The sequence below is a fragment of the Lygodium microphyllum genome, chromosome 19 (assembly GCF_053477565.2).
Source record: "Lygodium microphyllum isolate KBCC chromosome 19, Lygodium_microphyllum_v1.1.10, whole genome shotgun sequence".
Taxonomy (NCBI): domain Eukaryota; kingdom Viridiplantae; phylum Streptophyta; class Polypodiopsida; order Schizaeales; family Lygodiaceae; genus Lygodium; species Lygodium microphyllum.
The window spans coordinates 5976106-5991908 of record NC_141153.1 but is presented as its reverse complement, the minus strand read 5'-3'; the positions used below and the strand labels follow the sequence as shown (position 1 = coordinate 5991908).

At 42.5% G+C, this 15803-nt stretch overlaps 1 protein-coding gene across 2 annotated transcripts in view; it reads right to left on the bottom strand.

Annotated features, from left to right (window-relative positions):
• Positions 1 to 9044, bottom strand: part of LOC148019523 (uncharacterized) — a 56462-nt gene extending 47418 nt beyond the window's left edge. The window contains exons 1-5 of one of the 2 annotated variants that reach the window (XM_087701013.1): positions 8755 to 9044; positions 6212 to 8470; positions 5939 to 6101; positions 5663 to 5826; positions 5314 to 5572 (exon numbers count right to left, since the gene is read on the bottom strand). In XM_087701013.1, coding sequence (XP_087557139.1) covers positions 5314 to 5572; positions 5663 to 5826; positions 5939 to 6101; positions 6212 to 8334 — 2709 coding nt within the window. In that variant the 5' untranslated portion in view covers positions 8335 to 8470; positions 8755 to 9044. Of the gene's footprint in view, positions 1 to 5313; positions 5573 to 5662; positions 5827 to 5938; positions 6102 to 6211 lie in introns of both variants that reach the window. The other variant, XM_087701014.1, reaches the window with a different exon arrangement.
• Positions 9045 to 15803: the final 6759 nt, after the last annotated feature.

Below are 15803 nucleotides of genomic sequence, written 5' to 3'. Positions count from 1 at the left end.
CAATCCGATCATTACACCACGAGCGCAGCATGTGGGAGTCCACTTCCATTTTTCCAGAGAGCAAGTTGAGCTAGGCACTATCCACCTAGAGTTTATGCCTACATCCAACAATTTTGCAAATATTTTGACCAAAGCGGTCAACCGACCGGTTCTTCAATACCTGTTATCCAGATCGATTTCAATACACCCTCCCCTACTTCTTCAGCTTGACGGGGAGAGGATGCTTCCCTCTTGCTTTCCCTCCCAGTTTGAGAGGGGGCGGCTTCTACTCTTGATAGTGACAGTTATGCTGCTTACAGTTTTTCAACATTCATTCATTTATTCTTTTGTATTGTATTATGGACATTTGTAACTTCATCCGCACTATCAGGATGATATGATTGTAAAAGGGCACTTGGGCAAGTGAATAATTCCCCTGCGAGGACACTATCCAAATAGCACCATTGCATCGCATCTTGCGTGGGCATGTCATCTTGCATCACCCTTTGCATTACCCCATGCATTCTGTTCATGTAAACATGAATCTATGCACATTTATCCCTTTTTGGTCTTTTGGAGTGGTTAACTTTAGATCCACCATATTCGTGGCATTGCCCATGGCAGTCTCCAAGGCAGTTTTTCCTTAGCTTGCTTGCTTGCTTTGCTTGTCTTACTTGCTTCACATATTTGCCTTATTCTTTTTCACCGACACCTAGTAATGGTAGGGATAGTATGCTTGTTTTGTGAAGGTCTTGGGTCTGACCATCATTTATCATTCTCCCGTTTAGAGCACGGATACTCAATAGGACGAAAACTGATTTGAACCCCCACTAAATGCTACATCTATCAAATTCAAAAAAATTCCAAAAAAAAAAAAAAAAAAAAAAACAGTCCATAGTTGATTCCATCTACCTTTGTAGGGCTTGGTAGGCCACTGGGCAGCTGATGTACACCCTTTATCTGATGCCCTGTCCTCTTTGGGGTGATGACTTGGGCTCCCTTGGTAAGATTACCATCGCCTCTGTAGTCTTAGTAGGCCACTAGGCAGCCGAAACATACCCTTTGTCCGATGCTTTGGCTGCTTTGGGGTGGGATGCCTTGGGATAAAAGATCTTTCTCGTGGCACCGTTGTTAGGCTTGAGAGGGGGTGTTGAGCTAAAAATGCATTAGCTTTACTTAAACAACCCCAAAACTTGCTTAATTAATGAAAAAACCTTGTTTATTTAAAAGAAATGCGATCCTAGAGAGTTTCTGTGTCTCGTAAGCACAAACCCACTTGGGAGGGCTCAAACTTTCTATAAATACGTATGCTGCCCTCCATTCAGCCCTCCATCTCGTTTTTGCAAATTTCAAGTGTTTCAGCTTGCTGCCCACACCCCGTTCGCGGAGAACACCTCAGCCGAAGCTGTCCATTGCTGTCTACATCAGTTGGCACCTGATTTCCAGCCCTCTACTCGCAGTTTGGAGCTTATCCCAGCCAGGCGACTGCTGTTCTTGCACAAACCTGCTGCCATACTGCCTGCATGTCATCTGCAGCCTGTGTTTGGCAGTTTTCCCTCTCCTCCAACTGTCGCCCAACTTTTGCAGGCTGTCCAGCCTGCGTTCGGCAGCTTTCTCTCTCCTGCAGGCTGTCCTGCCTACGTTTTTTGTCTTTCTCTCTCCTCCAAGCTGTTCTGCTTGCGTTTTTAGTCTTTCTCTCTCCTCATTGCCATCTACATCAAATCCAACTTCTCACTGCTACATTTGCTGGTGTTCGACATCCGGAGGCTGCCTTGCTACGATTCGGGATCCGTTCAGAGTACATCATTACCCCTACCCTGATCCTTGAGATACAAGAGTTCGAGGTTCAAAATTCATTCATTGCATAGTGTGTTTGCTGCATGAGCATTGTATATTCAGCAGTTATATCACTTCAATTATTTTCTGTGTTCATTGTCTCTGAGTTACCCTAACTGAGTTCTTTTATCAATCTGTGCTTTGTCATACGATTGTTATTTGTCTGTAAGAGTATTTCTTTACAGTTAGGACAACTAGGTCTTATTTATAGGATTGAAGGCCCTATTGTGGATCTGATTGTGTGATCCCCACTCTTGGACTCTTGACCCGTTGACCAACACATCTATACATCAAGATGGTGTGGGCTGGTGGCATGGGATGCCATTTCTTGAGACGTGGTCATAGCTTAAAAGTGATCCTAGCTCCCAAGATCAAGGGTGAGCCGTTTGGCTCTATGCCAAGGAGGTGAATCTGATGTCCAATCCTTTATATGCATGGATATAGCTTGCGTCATGTCCCGTATAAAGGTTGGATCATAGGTGAGTGTTACATCTTGCCTCCATTGAGAATGCATATGTTGGATGTATCGTTCTAAGTTACCATCTACTTCCAATACACAGCCAAAAGACAATAGGCCCACTTTTCAAGTGACCCTCCAACTAACACCAACGTTGGTTCAAACGCCTATGGCTCTTACTAAGATATTAGTCCCCCTTCCCTCCTCTAGATCTTCCAATTCCCATGTGGCTCACTCAAGCTTATATTCTCCCTTCCACTGCACATTCTTGCTTTTAGTACTGACTTACATCTTCAGCTTGCCTACTTTTTGGTAGTGGAAACTCTCTTTATCCTTCACTAAAGCACGGAATGCATATGTATTGAAGTGGAGGTTTGAGCATCCTAAGGTCTCATGCAAGTTCTTGTGCTTGATTTACATTTCAATAAGGGACAAACATTGCATTCGATCAAGACCCGAATTGGAGGCATGGATGGTCCCCAAGTTAGGCTTCACCCTCTTGGACCAACATGGAGGCTTCCCCTCTAAAGGCCAAGCCACAACTTCCTTGGGGCCACCATGGTCATTCACTTCACAAACTTTTAGTTGAGACACATAATTCCCTCCTCTTTGTTTGATGCTTCTTCTCCCCCCTTCAATGTTGACATGATGGGGCGAGAAGCAGTGTGTGCTTCTCCTTTCACTTTATGGAGGTTGTAGGGGTTTTTTTTTTCTTTTGGTGGGGAAAAGGGGACTTGGCTGATGGGGTCTCTCTTGGTACTTTATACTTATAAGGATTGGGTCATCGTATCTATTTCATCGTCACTTTGTATCATCTTTCATTTGTATCAAGATGGTCGTCATTGTAAAAGGGCGCTCAAGTATGTGAAAAATTCCTTGTAAGAGCATTGATCAAGGTATGCTTGTTGCATTCATGCTTTCCATCTTGCATTACCCCTTGCATTGCATTGAGTTTTTGAGAAATAGAGCGTTTAGAATGGGTGAAAATGTATGAGAAGGTATCCTTCCAAATGAAATCCTTGAACTATGTATAAGCATTTCTCCCTTTTACCTTGTCACAATGGTAGACTTGGATTGACATGCACAACAATCATGTTTGTAGCATTGACAGCTTTCCCTCTTCTATACCTCATTAGATCTTCATCATCAATACCCTTGCCACATGATTGTCCTTTATAAGATATCCTACTACATTTACCCCCTTTTTTGATAACCAAAGAAAAAAAATCACAAGACCCGTCCACTTGAGCTATGCAAAAGAAGATGATGCCCATTGCCTCTAAGATCCTAGTAGGTGATGTATGTGGAGACAACAATAGTTAGTGTACTTCAAGCATAAGCAATCGAATTGGTCAAATGATTCAAATCATCCAATGGCCTTTCATGTGTCAAACTAGGAGCTAAACATATTTAAGTAAATGGTCATGTATGATCTCCCAATTCACTTTCTCCATGAAGACAACCCAAAGACCACATGATCAAGCTTGGTCTAGGTAAGTGTAACCCCTTGCAAAGTTATTTTTACGACTTGAAGGACCTATTTTTACAACTTGAAGAAGCTAAGCAAAGGGCATGACGTGCATCAATTCTCCCCTCACAATGTTGCAATCCTTCCATAGAATCATGAACTATAAAGTCTTTAACATATTTTCTCAACACAAAAAACTTCGCAAAAGGTTTTGAACTTCACTTTCATGTAGTATGCTATTATGTGAGTTCAACTTGAAGGAAAACTAAATGCAATTGAATATGAGAGCATTGGCATGATCCAAGGCATTGTTACGACCTTTCGTAATTCTTGCAAACTATGCCTCTACATCTCTATACATAAACCCTAACCCTAATGTATCAATTTCTTTATTGTCTACCATGTATACAATAGTGTGGTGGACAATGAAGTACAAGATTCATCATCTGGCAAGAGATCACAAATGCACGATGCTGGATGAACAAACATAGACTGCTGGTTTCACACATCTATGCTCATGTTCAGATGCTATTTTTTGTAGTGATCAAGGATTGCTCGTGCAAGGTGTGCGTGCATGTGGCATATCAAGAAGGATTCTGAGTTCAACTGACGTATTTAATGATTTTGAAATAAAGATATAAAGGAATACCACAAGAGGCACAAAGGTTTTGGGCTAATCTGTTGTTAGGTGAATTGAGCAATTGTGTAAGAGCAATCGAGCTCCACTTATATTGCGCTTTCTAATTCGGTTCCAAAATGCTAAATTTGTATGATAATGTTTCTACTACCATTTCATTATCAAAGGCTAGTTTTAGATGCACTAGCACTCCACACAAAAGCCAATGAACATGACATTTAAAGTTTTAGAGCATGGATATGAGGACTTCCAAGGGAGCATGATCTTCTATATATTGAACCAGTAATTGTGAGTCTTGACTTTTCTTGAGCAAAATGGACCGTAGGATAATCATTGGCAGCATTGTTGCTTTGTACGACTTGATGACCAAATGCAGCAAGGCTACCACCTCATCCGCATATCTCTACTTGGGAGATCCTTAGCCATATATGGACAGATTATTCACTCTCTCAAGGGCATATGAAGATTCTTACCCATATCTCCACTTCAGAGATCCTTACCCATGTACAGAAAGATTATTCACTCTCTCAGGGGGGGCATATGGAGAGGCTATAAGGTGACTTAGAGAGTATGACCAGGTGTATCCTCTTTAAACAGCAAACAAATGCAAGCTCTTTCATTCAAGGTTGTAATTCAGGTGTATTTAAAGGCCAAAAGGACTCCAAACTATTGGCAAACCCAATTCTAAATTGTGACTCAAACCAGTTGGGATCCTTCAAGGTCATAGACAAACCAAGTTATGCGAGTTACAGTGTGCCATTGAGAAATAAGGTCTGCCCTCAGTTTTATGAGCCACTTCTGGAGAAGCAAGACTCAACACAGAGACGAACCCCAGAACAAACAAAACTGAATTTGAGTCAAAAAGAGAACGCTTCTGTAATTCCAAACCAAACTTCCAAAGATGCTAGGAAAAATGTACATCAAACGAAGGCTTACTTTGGCAACTGATAGGGCTGACTGAATTACATAATTTGCATAAGGATCCTGTAGCAATTGAGCAAGCCGTGTACTGCTCATAAGCTCCCGGATAATATGTGTTCTACTTTCTTCTCCTGCAAGTTTTAGGCATTTCTCTACGACATTGCTGCTGAACTTTTGTGTGGAGAGATGACCATAGCTTCCATCAAGACGTGCAATGACTTCCATGGTAGCCCATTCTAAATCTAGATCCAGAATGTACTGCACCACATAATTTCTGAAAGCAAACAGCCACATTAAGGATGTGATAGAATAATACTCAACAATTCAATGCAAAGGAACTGCTCCAAAGGCTCATGGTAAGTACCCAAAAGGATCCTGTGAAAGAATCAATGCATTTGCTGCAATTTCTGCAACCAAACGTTCCCTCTGTTTGCCAGATGAAAAGTCAACACATCGCTGAAGGACACAGCATCCATGGCGATGGGTGGCAATTTCAACACAATGAGATGCAGCTGCGTCAAAGATAAACTGCAAAATAGTCCTAAATGAGCGATCCAGAAAAGAAATGTAAACGATACAGTAGCATACTAAAAACTACCATCCTTTGCTGTAGTTAGCGTGTTCGATGAGCAGTTTGTACCTGACTATCATTCGAGCTAAGATGCTGCAAGCAACGCTGTACCACATGGTTGCCATTCAAGTCCTTTATTAAAGTCACAACACCTTGCCTGAGAGAAGAAATAACCATTGTAACATGCTCCGAGGAATTCAACGTCTCTATCAGCTTCTGGACTGCACGAGTCCTGCATAAACATCCACTTCTATTATGCAAACCTAAGCAACTGCAAAGAATGCAAAGAACGCAAAGGAAAGAAGTGCATAATGGCCAATACCAGCCGTCGCTGCTACATACCCATGCATATTTAAAGAGATGATCACAAGTTGATCCTTTCCTGTTACCCTGTACAAAATTTCCATGCGCTGACTTTCAGTGCAGACTTCCAAAAGTTTCTGGACAAGGTAGTTCCCAAATGGATCTGTCATCAACTCTACAATCTGATCAATAATCTCCACAAAAATTTTCTGCACCTCTTCAGATGCCCCCTCCTCACACTTCCTCTGAAGGAAGCGACAGCCATGTTGATCCTTAGCAATTGCATATATGCGGCCCTCCACCTCATCTAATGATGCATACTTGGGAGGTTGCTGCTGCTGCTGTTGAACATCCAACATATGCAATGCCTCAAGTTCTTTCCAAGTACTGCTTCCAAGACTACCTTTTTCAGTCCCATTCATTGCGTTCAGTCTGCTGGCAGGTAAATGGAAACCATTGGAGAGGGCGTGACCATTTGAGTGGCCATTGGGTATGTGATCCTTTTTATTTGATCCAATCATAACTACTGGCGATGGTGCCTGCGTATCTCGAGGGCTCTTATGGGATGAAACTTTTTGAGAGAAACTCGAACTCTGATGTATTCCATTAATCCTGCCACTTACTGGAAGAATATTAAGAGCCCTGTGTGACCCAGGATGGGGAAAAGGGCATGCCTCCCCTCTGCTGCAAAATCCCTGAGCAAAATACCGACACACACTTGATGCCGCAGATGCTTCCGGTAATACAACCACAGGAGCAGCCCAAATACCATCGGATTGCTGCCCTGGCTTCCAATTATCCATAGATGCCAAATCCTTCAAAAGGGTCGGCCTTGATGTATGGGGCTGCTGGATGACATCAAATGGTAAAGACGAGCTGATAGATGGCATGGCTCCTGTTTGAGTCCTGGAGTGCAGCTTAGAGAACCCAGTACCTACAGCACCAGGCTGGCCCTGCAAACAAGCATGAAATCTAGCTTGTTGCTCTTGTAAATGTTGCTGGCGGAGTAAAAACTGTTGCTGCAGTCGCTGCCTGTAGCGTGCCCTATCCTCCATTTGCTGTTGTACATGTACAGTTGCAGCTTCTCGCATTTGCTGAGTAAGGACAGATGAGGCAGACTCCATGTTTGAAATGAAATGTGCCTGCTTATTCACCACTGACGGAAGCATGTATAGTCCATTGGTATCAGGACATTGGAACACGGCTTGGCCTGACATTGCAGGATCTATTGGACCATAGTTAAGGTTACTCTGCTGCTGCCGTTGCAAAGGGAGCATAGTCAAAGCATAGCCATTTGAATTAGCCCCTATGGGATTCATCAAACTGTACCCATTACAAACCATGTTAGAAGTCTGTTGCACAGGTGTCGCTGATATGGCGAGCTTTGCGTTAAGTGGCTCGCCAAGTCCACAATGGAAGCCACTTTCCACAACAGATTGTCCAGCTGGAGACAATGTATTATGACAAAACGGGTCCAAAGGAGGGGGATTTTTTGACAAGCAAGGTGCCATTGACATGTCGGATGCAGAAGAAAACCCAACCCCTGATATCAAATCAGAGCAGATGCTCGAAGCAATCACAGAATCCAGCCCACTATGTGAACTGCAGCCCAATACACGCTGTAAGACATAGTCTCCATCCCCGTTCTCCATGTGTGCTGATGTCTCAGGCCGCCCAGTGGTGTCATCATGGAGTTTCATATTCACAAATGATGCAGGCACAGGCTGCTCGCTATGATACACATGCTCAGGTGAAAGCTTAGCAACAGGATCCCCAGTAAGGGCTTGTTGGCTGGAAGCCGCATGAGGTGGGTGACACTGAGCCTCTAGGTTGTGTGGTAGCTCAATCTGTCTCAATCTAAAGGGTGAGGTGCCTGTGGAGTCAGGGGAAAGCCGGTTGTAAAATGTTGTGGATGCAGGAAGGTTATCTACAGACTGCGGTACCATCTGGTCAGCAGGGAAAGGCCTACTATATAAACAATGGAGAAGCTCATCAGTCGCAGGTTGTGGTGCCCCCACAGCACCAACGCCATCTTTGGCATTTAACAGGGTGTCACCATCATCGAGCATGACCTTCTGAAGCTCCTCAAAGTGGGGTGGAGCCGATGTAGCTCGCGGGATCTCTCCAAGCAGCTTCTCAAACTCTTCATCGTCTTGCTCCATGAAGGCAGACACCGACGCAATACCCCAACGATAGCAGAAAATAAATAAATGAAATTTTGCAAGCCTCCGCCAGGGCTGATGACGCTCTCACTGCCACAGTGTGCTTGCTCGCTTGGTGGGAAGCCCGGCGCAAGATCTGCTGAGCGGCGGCATCCACAACAAAAGGACAACCAAAAAATAAATAAATAAATAGAAAGAGAAAACTAGGATCAAACTCCGGGCGCAGGTATCCGCAATGGGAGCAACACAACGAGAAAGAACATCATCTGAGGAGCTGACAGCATATTTGGGGTGTGAATGAACCTCCGGCCGATTGGTGAATTGGCGATCGTGCTGCTGCTGCGGCCAGAGACGACGGCCCTGCCAAACACAACAAGGGGGGGTATATAGCTGTCAAAGGACAAGGGGAGTGGATCTTACCCGGGAGGCACTGGCGAACTGACGTAGGCGATGAAGCAGCGGGGCGTATCAGCAGCAGGAGGCGGCGGCGGCGGCGGTGTCGGTATGAGGCCAAGAGAGCAGGCGATCTTGAGAATAAGCAATGCCGATGACGATGATGATGGTCATGGCTGTCTCGGTTGCTAACTGATGAGAAGAAAGACCAGAGCAGGCTTTTAAGGGGGAGGGAGGAAGCCGGAAGAGAGCACACGACAGAAGAAGAAGAAGAAGAGAGGAGGTGGAGATCTTTTTTTGGGGGGGGGGCGGGGGCGAGGGGTTCTTCTCCTTCTTCCTCCTCTTCTCTCTCCCTTTTGTTCTTTTTTAGTTGTTGGGGTTTGCCACCACCTTTGCTCTTCCACAACGACAGATTGTCCCCTGGTTTTTTTGGGGGTGGTTTCCCTTTTCTTTTTGTAAATATCAGTTTGGGATTTTTATTTTTACCTTACTGGTCTTTTTCATTATCATAGCTTGCTCCACAGTCATTAAAACTCATCCAAGTTTTATGTGAACACCCCCACATAAAAAACCAAACCCCCCCCCCCCCCCCCAAAAAAAAAGATGTGTGCATGGCCCTACTAGCTTCAAAGCCCTCATACATGAGGTGTTGCAAGTAAAAAAGAGTCACCATGGTTAGTGCTTCCTCGATGCAATGATGGACTTGCAATTGAACAAAGGTCCCCCAAATAACCACAATGGAAACCTATGTTCATGGTGAAATACGCATGTAACCAGCATTACTTGCTAGGTGGAGCTTTTTGTATTGGCACTTTAAACAAAGTCATTCCAAAACAAATATTTATTGATGCGATAATATGGTTAAATGAACCCCTCGTGTGCACCTGATTGGGTCAATAAGTGATCATAATTAACAACTAGTTTCACCAAATTGATTCACCACAGTTCATCATTCACACGGCATATCAGCCTCCGTGCCAAAGAAACACACATTGCCTCTCTCATGTGAAGGAAATGGTTCAATGACAAACAAATGTTAGAAATTTGGGACCTCCTAGAATAAAAAGTGGTTAAGTAAGAACAATCACTTATATTTATTTGGCATAGAGTTGCAATCACCTACCTTCCATCTTCTCTTCAAATCAGCTCATTGCATCTCCATTCCTAGTTAAATGATGCCTCTCTCTTCTCTTACATAAATCACTTGGTCATCCTTTCATTGCCACAAATTGACATGGAGACCAAGGACGATACAAAAATTATGAGAATAATGTTAGCGTCACCAAGATATGATCACATGCATGGCATGTAAGGGCATGTTCCAAATGGACTTTGTGCCCCTAAGCATATTTTTGTGAAGTTGGACTAGAAACATTGCCATATTGAAGCTTGCAAGTGAAAGTCAACAACATAGGAACATGAATGAGAGGGAAGGCATGGAGATTGACTATGCGGTTATGGTTCAAGGAGAGCAAGTCGATATGGAGGAGGTTGAAAGGGAGCAATGTAGTAATAACGTGTGCATTTGCAATGAAAGGAAGTGTCAAGGAATTAATTGTTGATGAGAAGGTGTTAGAGTGCATGTTGCCTATAAATTTGCACAAAAATCCATCACTGGCCTCTATATTTGTTTCATGGGTTAGGTGCTTGGTGAAAAGGAGTTTGAAATGTGGTTTACAAACACTTACTAGTCCAAAGCTTCTCTCCATCAATACTAGCTTATTGGTGAGGGATTATTTTGTGCTCTGCTTGGTTTATTAATCAAGTGTGATTATGTTTAGGTTAGCATTGTTGGCCTTGCTCACAACTTGGCTTATGGTGTGCCTAGACATTTGACTTTGTCCCTAGAGGCATGCTTCTATGCAATGCCATGTTTGGATTTCCTTTCCTTTTCTCAATGGTAAGCTTAATGGAGAGATCAATTCTATTTCTAAATGTATGGCATGAGTTTTACATGTTCTCACTAATAGTTGGGGTGCCAGGCGTGCTTAGAAGAGGGCATGCATTCATTGAGATAGATGCAAAGAGATTCTAGATGCTCTTATTGTATGATGCTAATAGAGCTAAAGATTATCATAGAAGTTAAATCTACTTCTTTCCGTAATGCGTGCTATGTTTGTAGGCCATCGAGGCATTTTGCAAAAGCATGCCCTCACAAGAATAAAGAAGATGGATTGTGGCTAGAAGAGGAAGGTCGAATCTTCTAAGGAGAATAAATTCATGTCAACACTGCGTACCCCAAAGGGCATTGAGTAAGGTGCTTATTCTTTGAGCGGAATTTCAAAGTCTAAACATGTTCCTCTAAAAGCAATGGAGGAAAGGTTGAGGGTTCCAGGCTGCGAGAAAGAATTAAAGAGGTCAATTCAAAAGGAAAAGAAAATATCTAGCCTAATAGAGATGGTACAAATGGAGGCTAACAATGTGGCAAAGCAAAACATTCTCTCAAGAAGTTGGTTTGTAGATCTTTAGTTGAGCACAACATTTATGCTCATCTAAGAGATGGAGATGACAACTTTAGTGTTATGTTGACAATAAGAAAGTGGTTTGCTAGAGTTTAGTGATGTTATGCATGTGTCAAGGACATTGCCTAATAGGTTTTGATGCTTTTATGGAGACTAAATTTCCAAAAAAGGAGGCAGCCTGATCTATGTCAAAATCTAAGTTGAAAGCAAAGTTTGTTTGTGTTGATGAAAGAACGATCTACTATTGTTGATAGAGTGATATTTGATGGAGGAAGAAATTGAAGTTGTTTCCTTGCATGCCCTAAATGCCTATGGGGGCATGGCAATGTTGTGGTCTTGGAACACGCATACATGTGGCACATGTTGCAGTTTCTTGGTTGGTGATGAGAATCTGACTAAGCATGTGACATGTCTCATGGGACTGATTGAATGATTGATGAGGAAAGGATAATGTGAGATTTTCGTGTCTTACGACATACATTTAAGGGATGCGATCCTAACTCTCAACGATGGTTCTCATGCTAACACATGGCATAATAAGCACTAAGGTGTCACTTGCAAGTTACTTTTCTAGGTAGTATCTAATGGTTTAGCCACCCTAAACATCTATATAAGTGCTTTCAAATATAACTCGATTGGATCATATTCTAGTGTTTTCTATATGTGCCTTCGAGTCTCGATGAAGCCCCCTCCCTCCCGATCAAGTCCTTCAAGTTAAATGTAAATATATCATCTTCGTAATAAACTTATTAGTGCAATGTTGTTAAAAGGATGTGGAACAAACTTTTTCCCCTATCTTAAGGCCTAGTATGAACTGGTACATTGAAATTGTTGTAACCATTTGCAAAGGTGTGGGTGAAATAAAATTGTAACAAGAGATTGGTAAGGATTTAATTGTTGCAAGGGCCGAATATTCTATTTTGTCTACTCTTGGTGTTGATGCTACCAATCGGGCTTCGCTTTAAATGCTTGTACTACTAGGATTGAACTATGAAAAACATGGGAGGTTCGGGGCCAATTGCCTAATCAATTTCACTTCAAGGCTCTTAAGTGCAAGCACAAAATTGATAGTGTGGTCTCTATTGAAGGTGGAACAAGGAGGTAATATTTATAAGATCTTGAATTTGTTGATGTTTTTTATATTTCCTATTTGGCGTTGTGGGCTCAACACAATAGATAGTTGATTGGTGGATACCAAAATTAATGGTATTATTAAGTATATCAATACCCATGTGCCTGATAAGAAGAGGCTTTTTCTTGGTATGCCATTTTTTGAAGCTAAGTGCGAACTAGCCCGCATGATGAAGCGAAACAAGGCACTGGGATCAAATGGCTACCAATTGAGTTCTATCATATCTTATAGGTCCCTATCACTAAAGATTTATGTAGGGTATTGAATTGGGTTAGAGAATGTCTGAGGAAGTCTATACCCTTCTTCTCTGGCTAATTAAGGTGATCACTAAGCCTACAAGGAGGATCAGGGTCGATGATTGGCACTTAGTTACAATGCTAACTCTTGATTGCACATTTGGCAAAAGCATAAGCACAGAGGATAAGTGTTTACTTCCAACCATTGTAAGATAACTCTGCTTGAAGTCTACATACTAACTCTTAATCGGTTCTAGCAAAGATAAGTCACCTTTGCTATCCCCACACCAAGTAGTTTTTCTCCAATAGTCACCTAGGACCTTCACAATATTCGAGCCTTCAATCGTTGACTTGGCTAAATGCTAAACAAATTATCTTTCCACATGAATTCTACCTTCGAACTTAGCACAAATCAGCTAAAAGTAATGAAGAACTTGACCAAGATAGACCAAAGCTATGATGAGTTAATTATTGGTAACAATGTGAACCTAAACTCTTTGATTTATCAACTAATGTCCTCACTACCCCAAGCCCCCTATCTTTAATGAAAGTAGCTTGCTTCCATCCAACAACAATCCATTGTCCATAATCTTTGAAACTCTAGAGAAAGGAGCTAAACAAAGATTCAAATTGCTTCTAGCTTGACTAAAAAAAGAAAAAGAAAAATAGCACCAACAAAAAGCATGTACAATGATTGATAATGTAGCTCTCACAACCACTAGCATACTGACCAATCTCTACACTCCGCTATCACACTTTATTTTGTCAAAGAGATGGCTAAAACTTTGAGCCATTATTATCCCCATGCCAGTAGGATAGTCCAAAAATTTCAAAACAATGTTGGGCTTCATGATCCTAAAGCCCATATAAAATACCATCTCACAATATGCTCCCAAGTTTAAAACATAATACCAATCTTACATGACTAATGTGTCCTTGACACAAGCGAGAAGTTCTCGTAAACTTCAAGAATCCTTTCCATGGAATCCTTTTAACTTCAATCACATTCGTATTATCATCATAAATAGCATGTTGATGGGGTTTCGTAGCCTTGAACAAATGGTAAATGTGAAGGTGCAAGTGGACACCCTTTCTAAGGAAACGTCTACAACATGAAACCCTTGGAGAGATATACATTAATATAGACTTCAAAATAAGCATTCACAAACAAGGCATGTAATGTTTTACAAATGCCCAAACCTGATGCTTTACTACATTGAATTGGTTGCTAGGCCTAGTGATGCTATCTAACAACAAGGCATTGTCACAAATATTACCAATCGTCAAATCCTAGCAAAGCAAGCATTGAATGCTTAGTACGACCCTATTATGCTCTCGGAAATACCTCCCCCCCCCAAATAAATGCAATAGGTCAATAGAATTGCTCATCTTCTATCTTCTTTAAGAGAAGATTTTGCGGGGGGGGGGGGGGGGGGGGGGGGGGCATGTGGTGCACATGGAGCCCCCCCTACAAAACCTCCTTGATTGCCACGTGGCACTATGACATGCTCAATGTGCTGAAACACATCCACCCCACACACAAACTTGCCCACCCAATCGCCAGTGTGACCCCACCTTGCCCGCTAATGCGCCGAGTGGCCTGTGTGACCTGGCCCGCCTAGTCTTGATGCGAAGCGCCAAGTGCAAGGAGCCGCGTCTTCTTTAACAACAATGCATTGTCACAACTACTAATGGTTTTTGAACCAAAGCTAACCATCATCATCCTCCTTTCATTATTTGTTGCAATCAAAGGTTCATGGAAGCATTAAATAAGATTGACTTGAGAGTAAAAGCAAAGGCATAAACCAAGCCTTTGTTTATGTGAACACCGGAACATATGAGGTTTTATGAGCTCCTCAAGACCAAGGTGGCTTTAAACAAGCGTAAGAGGCAATAAAAATATGTAAAGGCAGCATAAAGCAAGACTGAACCACATAAACATGTCTAACTATTAACGAGGGGTGCCCACGCGCGAGAGTACTCGAGTCTCGAGGGTTGAACCTCCCGGTGTAAACGGAGACAGGTCCACGACAAGTCGGCCGTCCACGGGTGGTATCTTTATCGCCTGCATGCATGTGCATGCATGCATGGTGATGGTATTGGTGGTAGGATTCGGAATGGTTTTCTTTCCGCTCTCTGCCCAGAGTCCAGACCCTTTAGCCCTGGCCCTTTTTTCTTTTAAGAAATAGGCCGCGAGCGTGCAACGAAGAATTTGGAGCCTCAAAATGCTACCCATGGGACCCACCCGCCTAACTCCTCGATAAAGTAACACTTAAATTTAAAATTTCAGGTTGCAAATTCACAGCAATAAAGGACCGAAATTTTGTTACTGCGGTTATATTTTCTGCCGTCCGATGTGGGGCGACACTCGTATCGCTGCACTACCAGTTTCCTCTCACGCCAGGGCACCTGTGTGGAGACCGGGTCCTTCTCGATACAAAACGCGGTTTGGAAGGTTGTAATGTAAGTTATTATGCATTCAAGGTACCACACGACCATGGGATAAGGCTTTCTTTCGATCTTAAAACCTGAAATAACCAAGCACACAATGTTTATGAATCACTCCTAGAATTTGAAGTACAACCCAAACCCAATTTTTTAATTTAAAGGGCTATGCTAAAACCTCAATTTCTCTCCAACAAAGAGATTGAAAGGTTATACTATTTTTATCCTAAGAATATCGTATATCTTATGCCATTTTCTTGAGAGCATTGAGAATAATAAATGTATATGCGATTCGATTGGCAAACTTGATGCAATAAATATATTTATTCAATATTATATAGGTTTAATGGAATCGTGATTATCTCATTCAAACCTTATTGGTTTTATTTTTTCAAATAGAAGTTTCTACGTCATGTGGGAACTCTCTAATTGTATATTTGCAGTTAATAGTTTCTATTGTATGGCTATGTCAATTCAAATGATTGGCCCATGAAACAATGTTAGGGATAGTGTTTTTGGGACATAAGTTCTAACAGAAAAGTTGGGAAGGCATCAATTAACAAATACTAGGCGCTTCGCGCCTAGACTCGCCTCGGCGCTTCGAGCCGGGGCGGGCGCGATTTTCGCGGCGAGGGCGGGTGCTGGATGCGTGGCACCCGCCCCCGCGTTTCTTTGTGGGGAGGTTGGGGGCTGCCACATGGCACCCGCCCCCACCTCCCCTTAACTAATAGTAAAGACTAGCTACCTTACTAATGTGGTAAATGGAGAAGATGTTGATTGGTTTGATTTAACATAATAAAT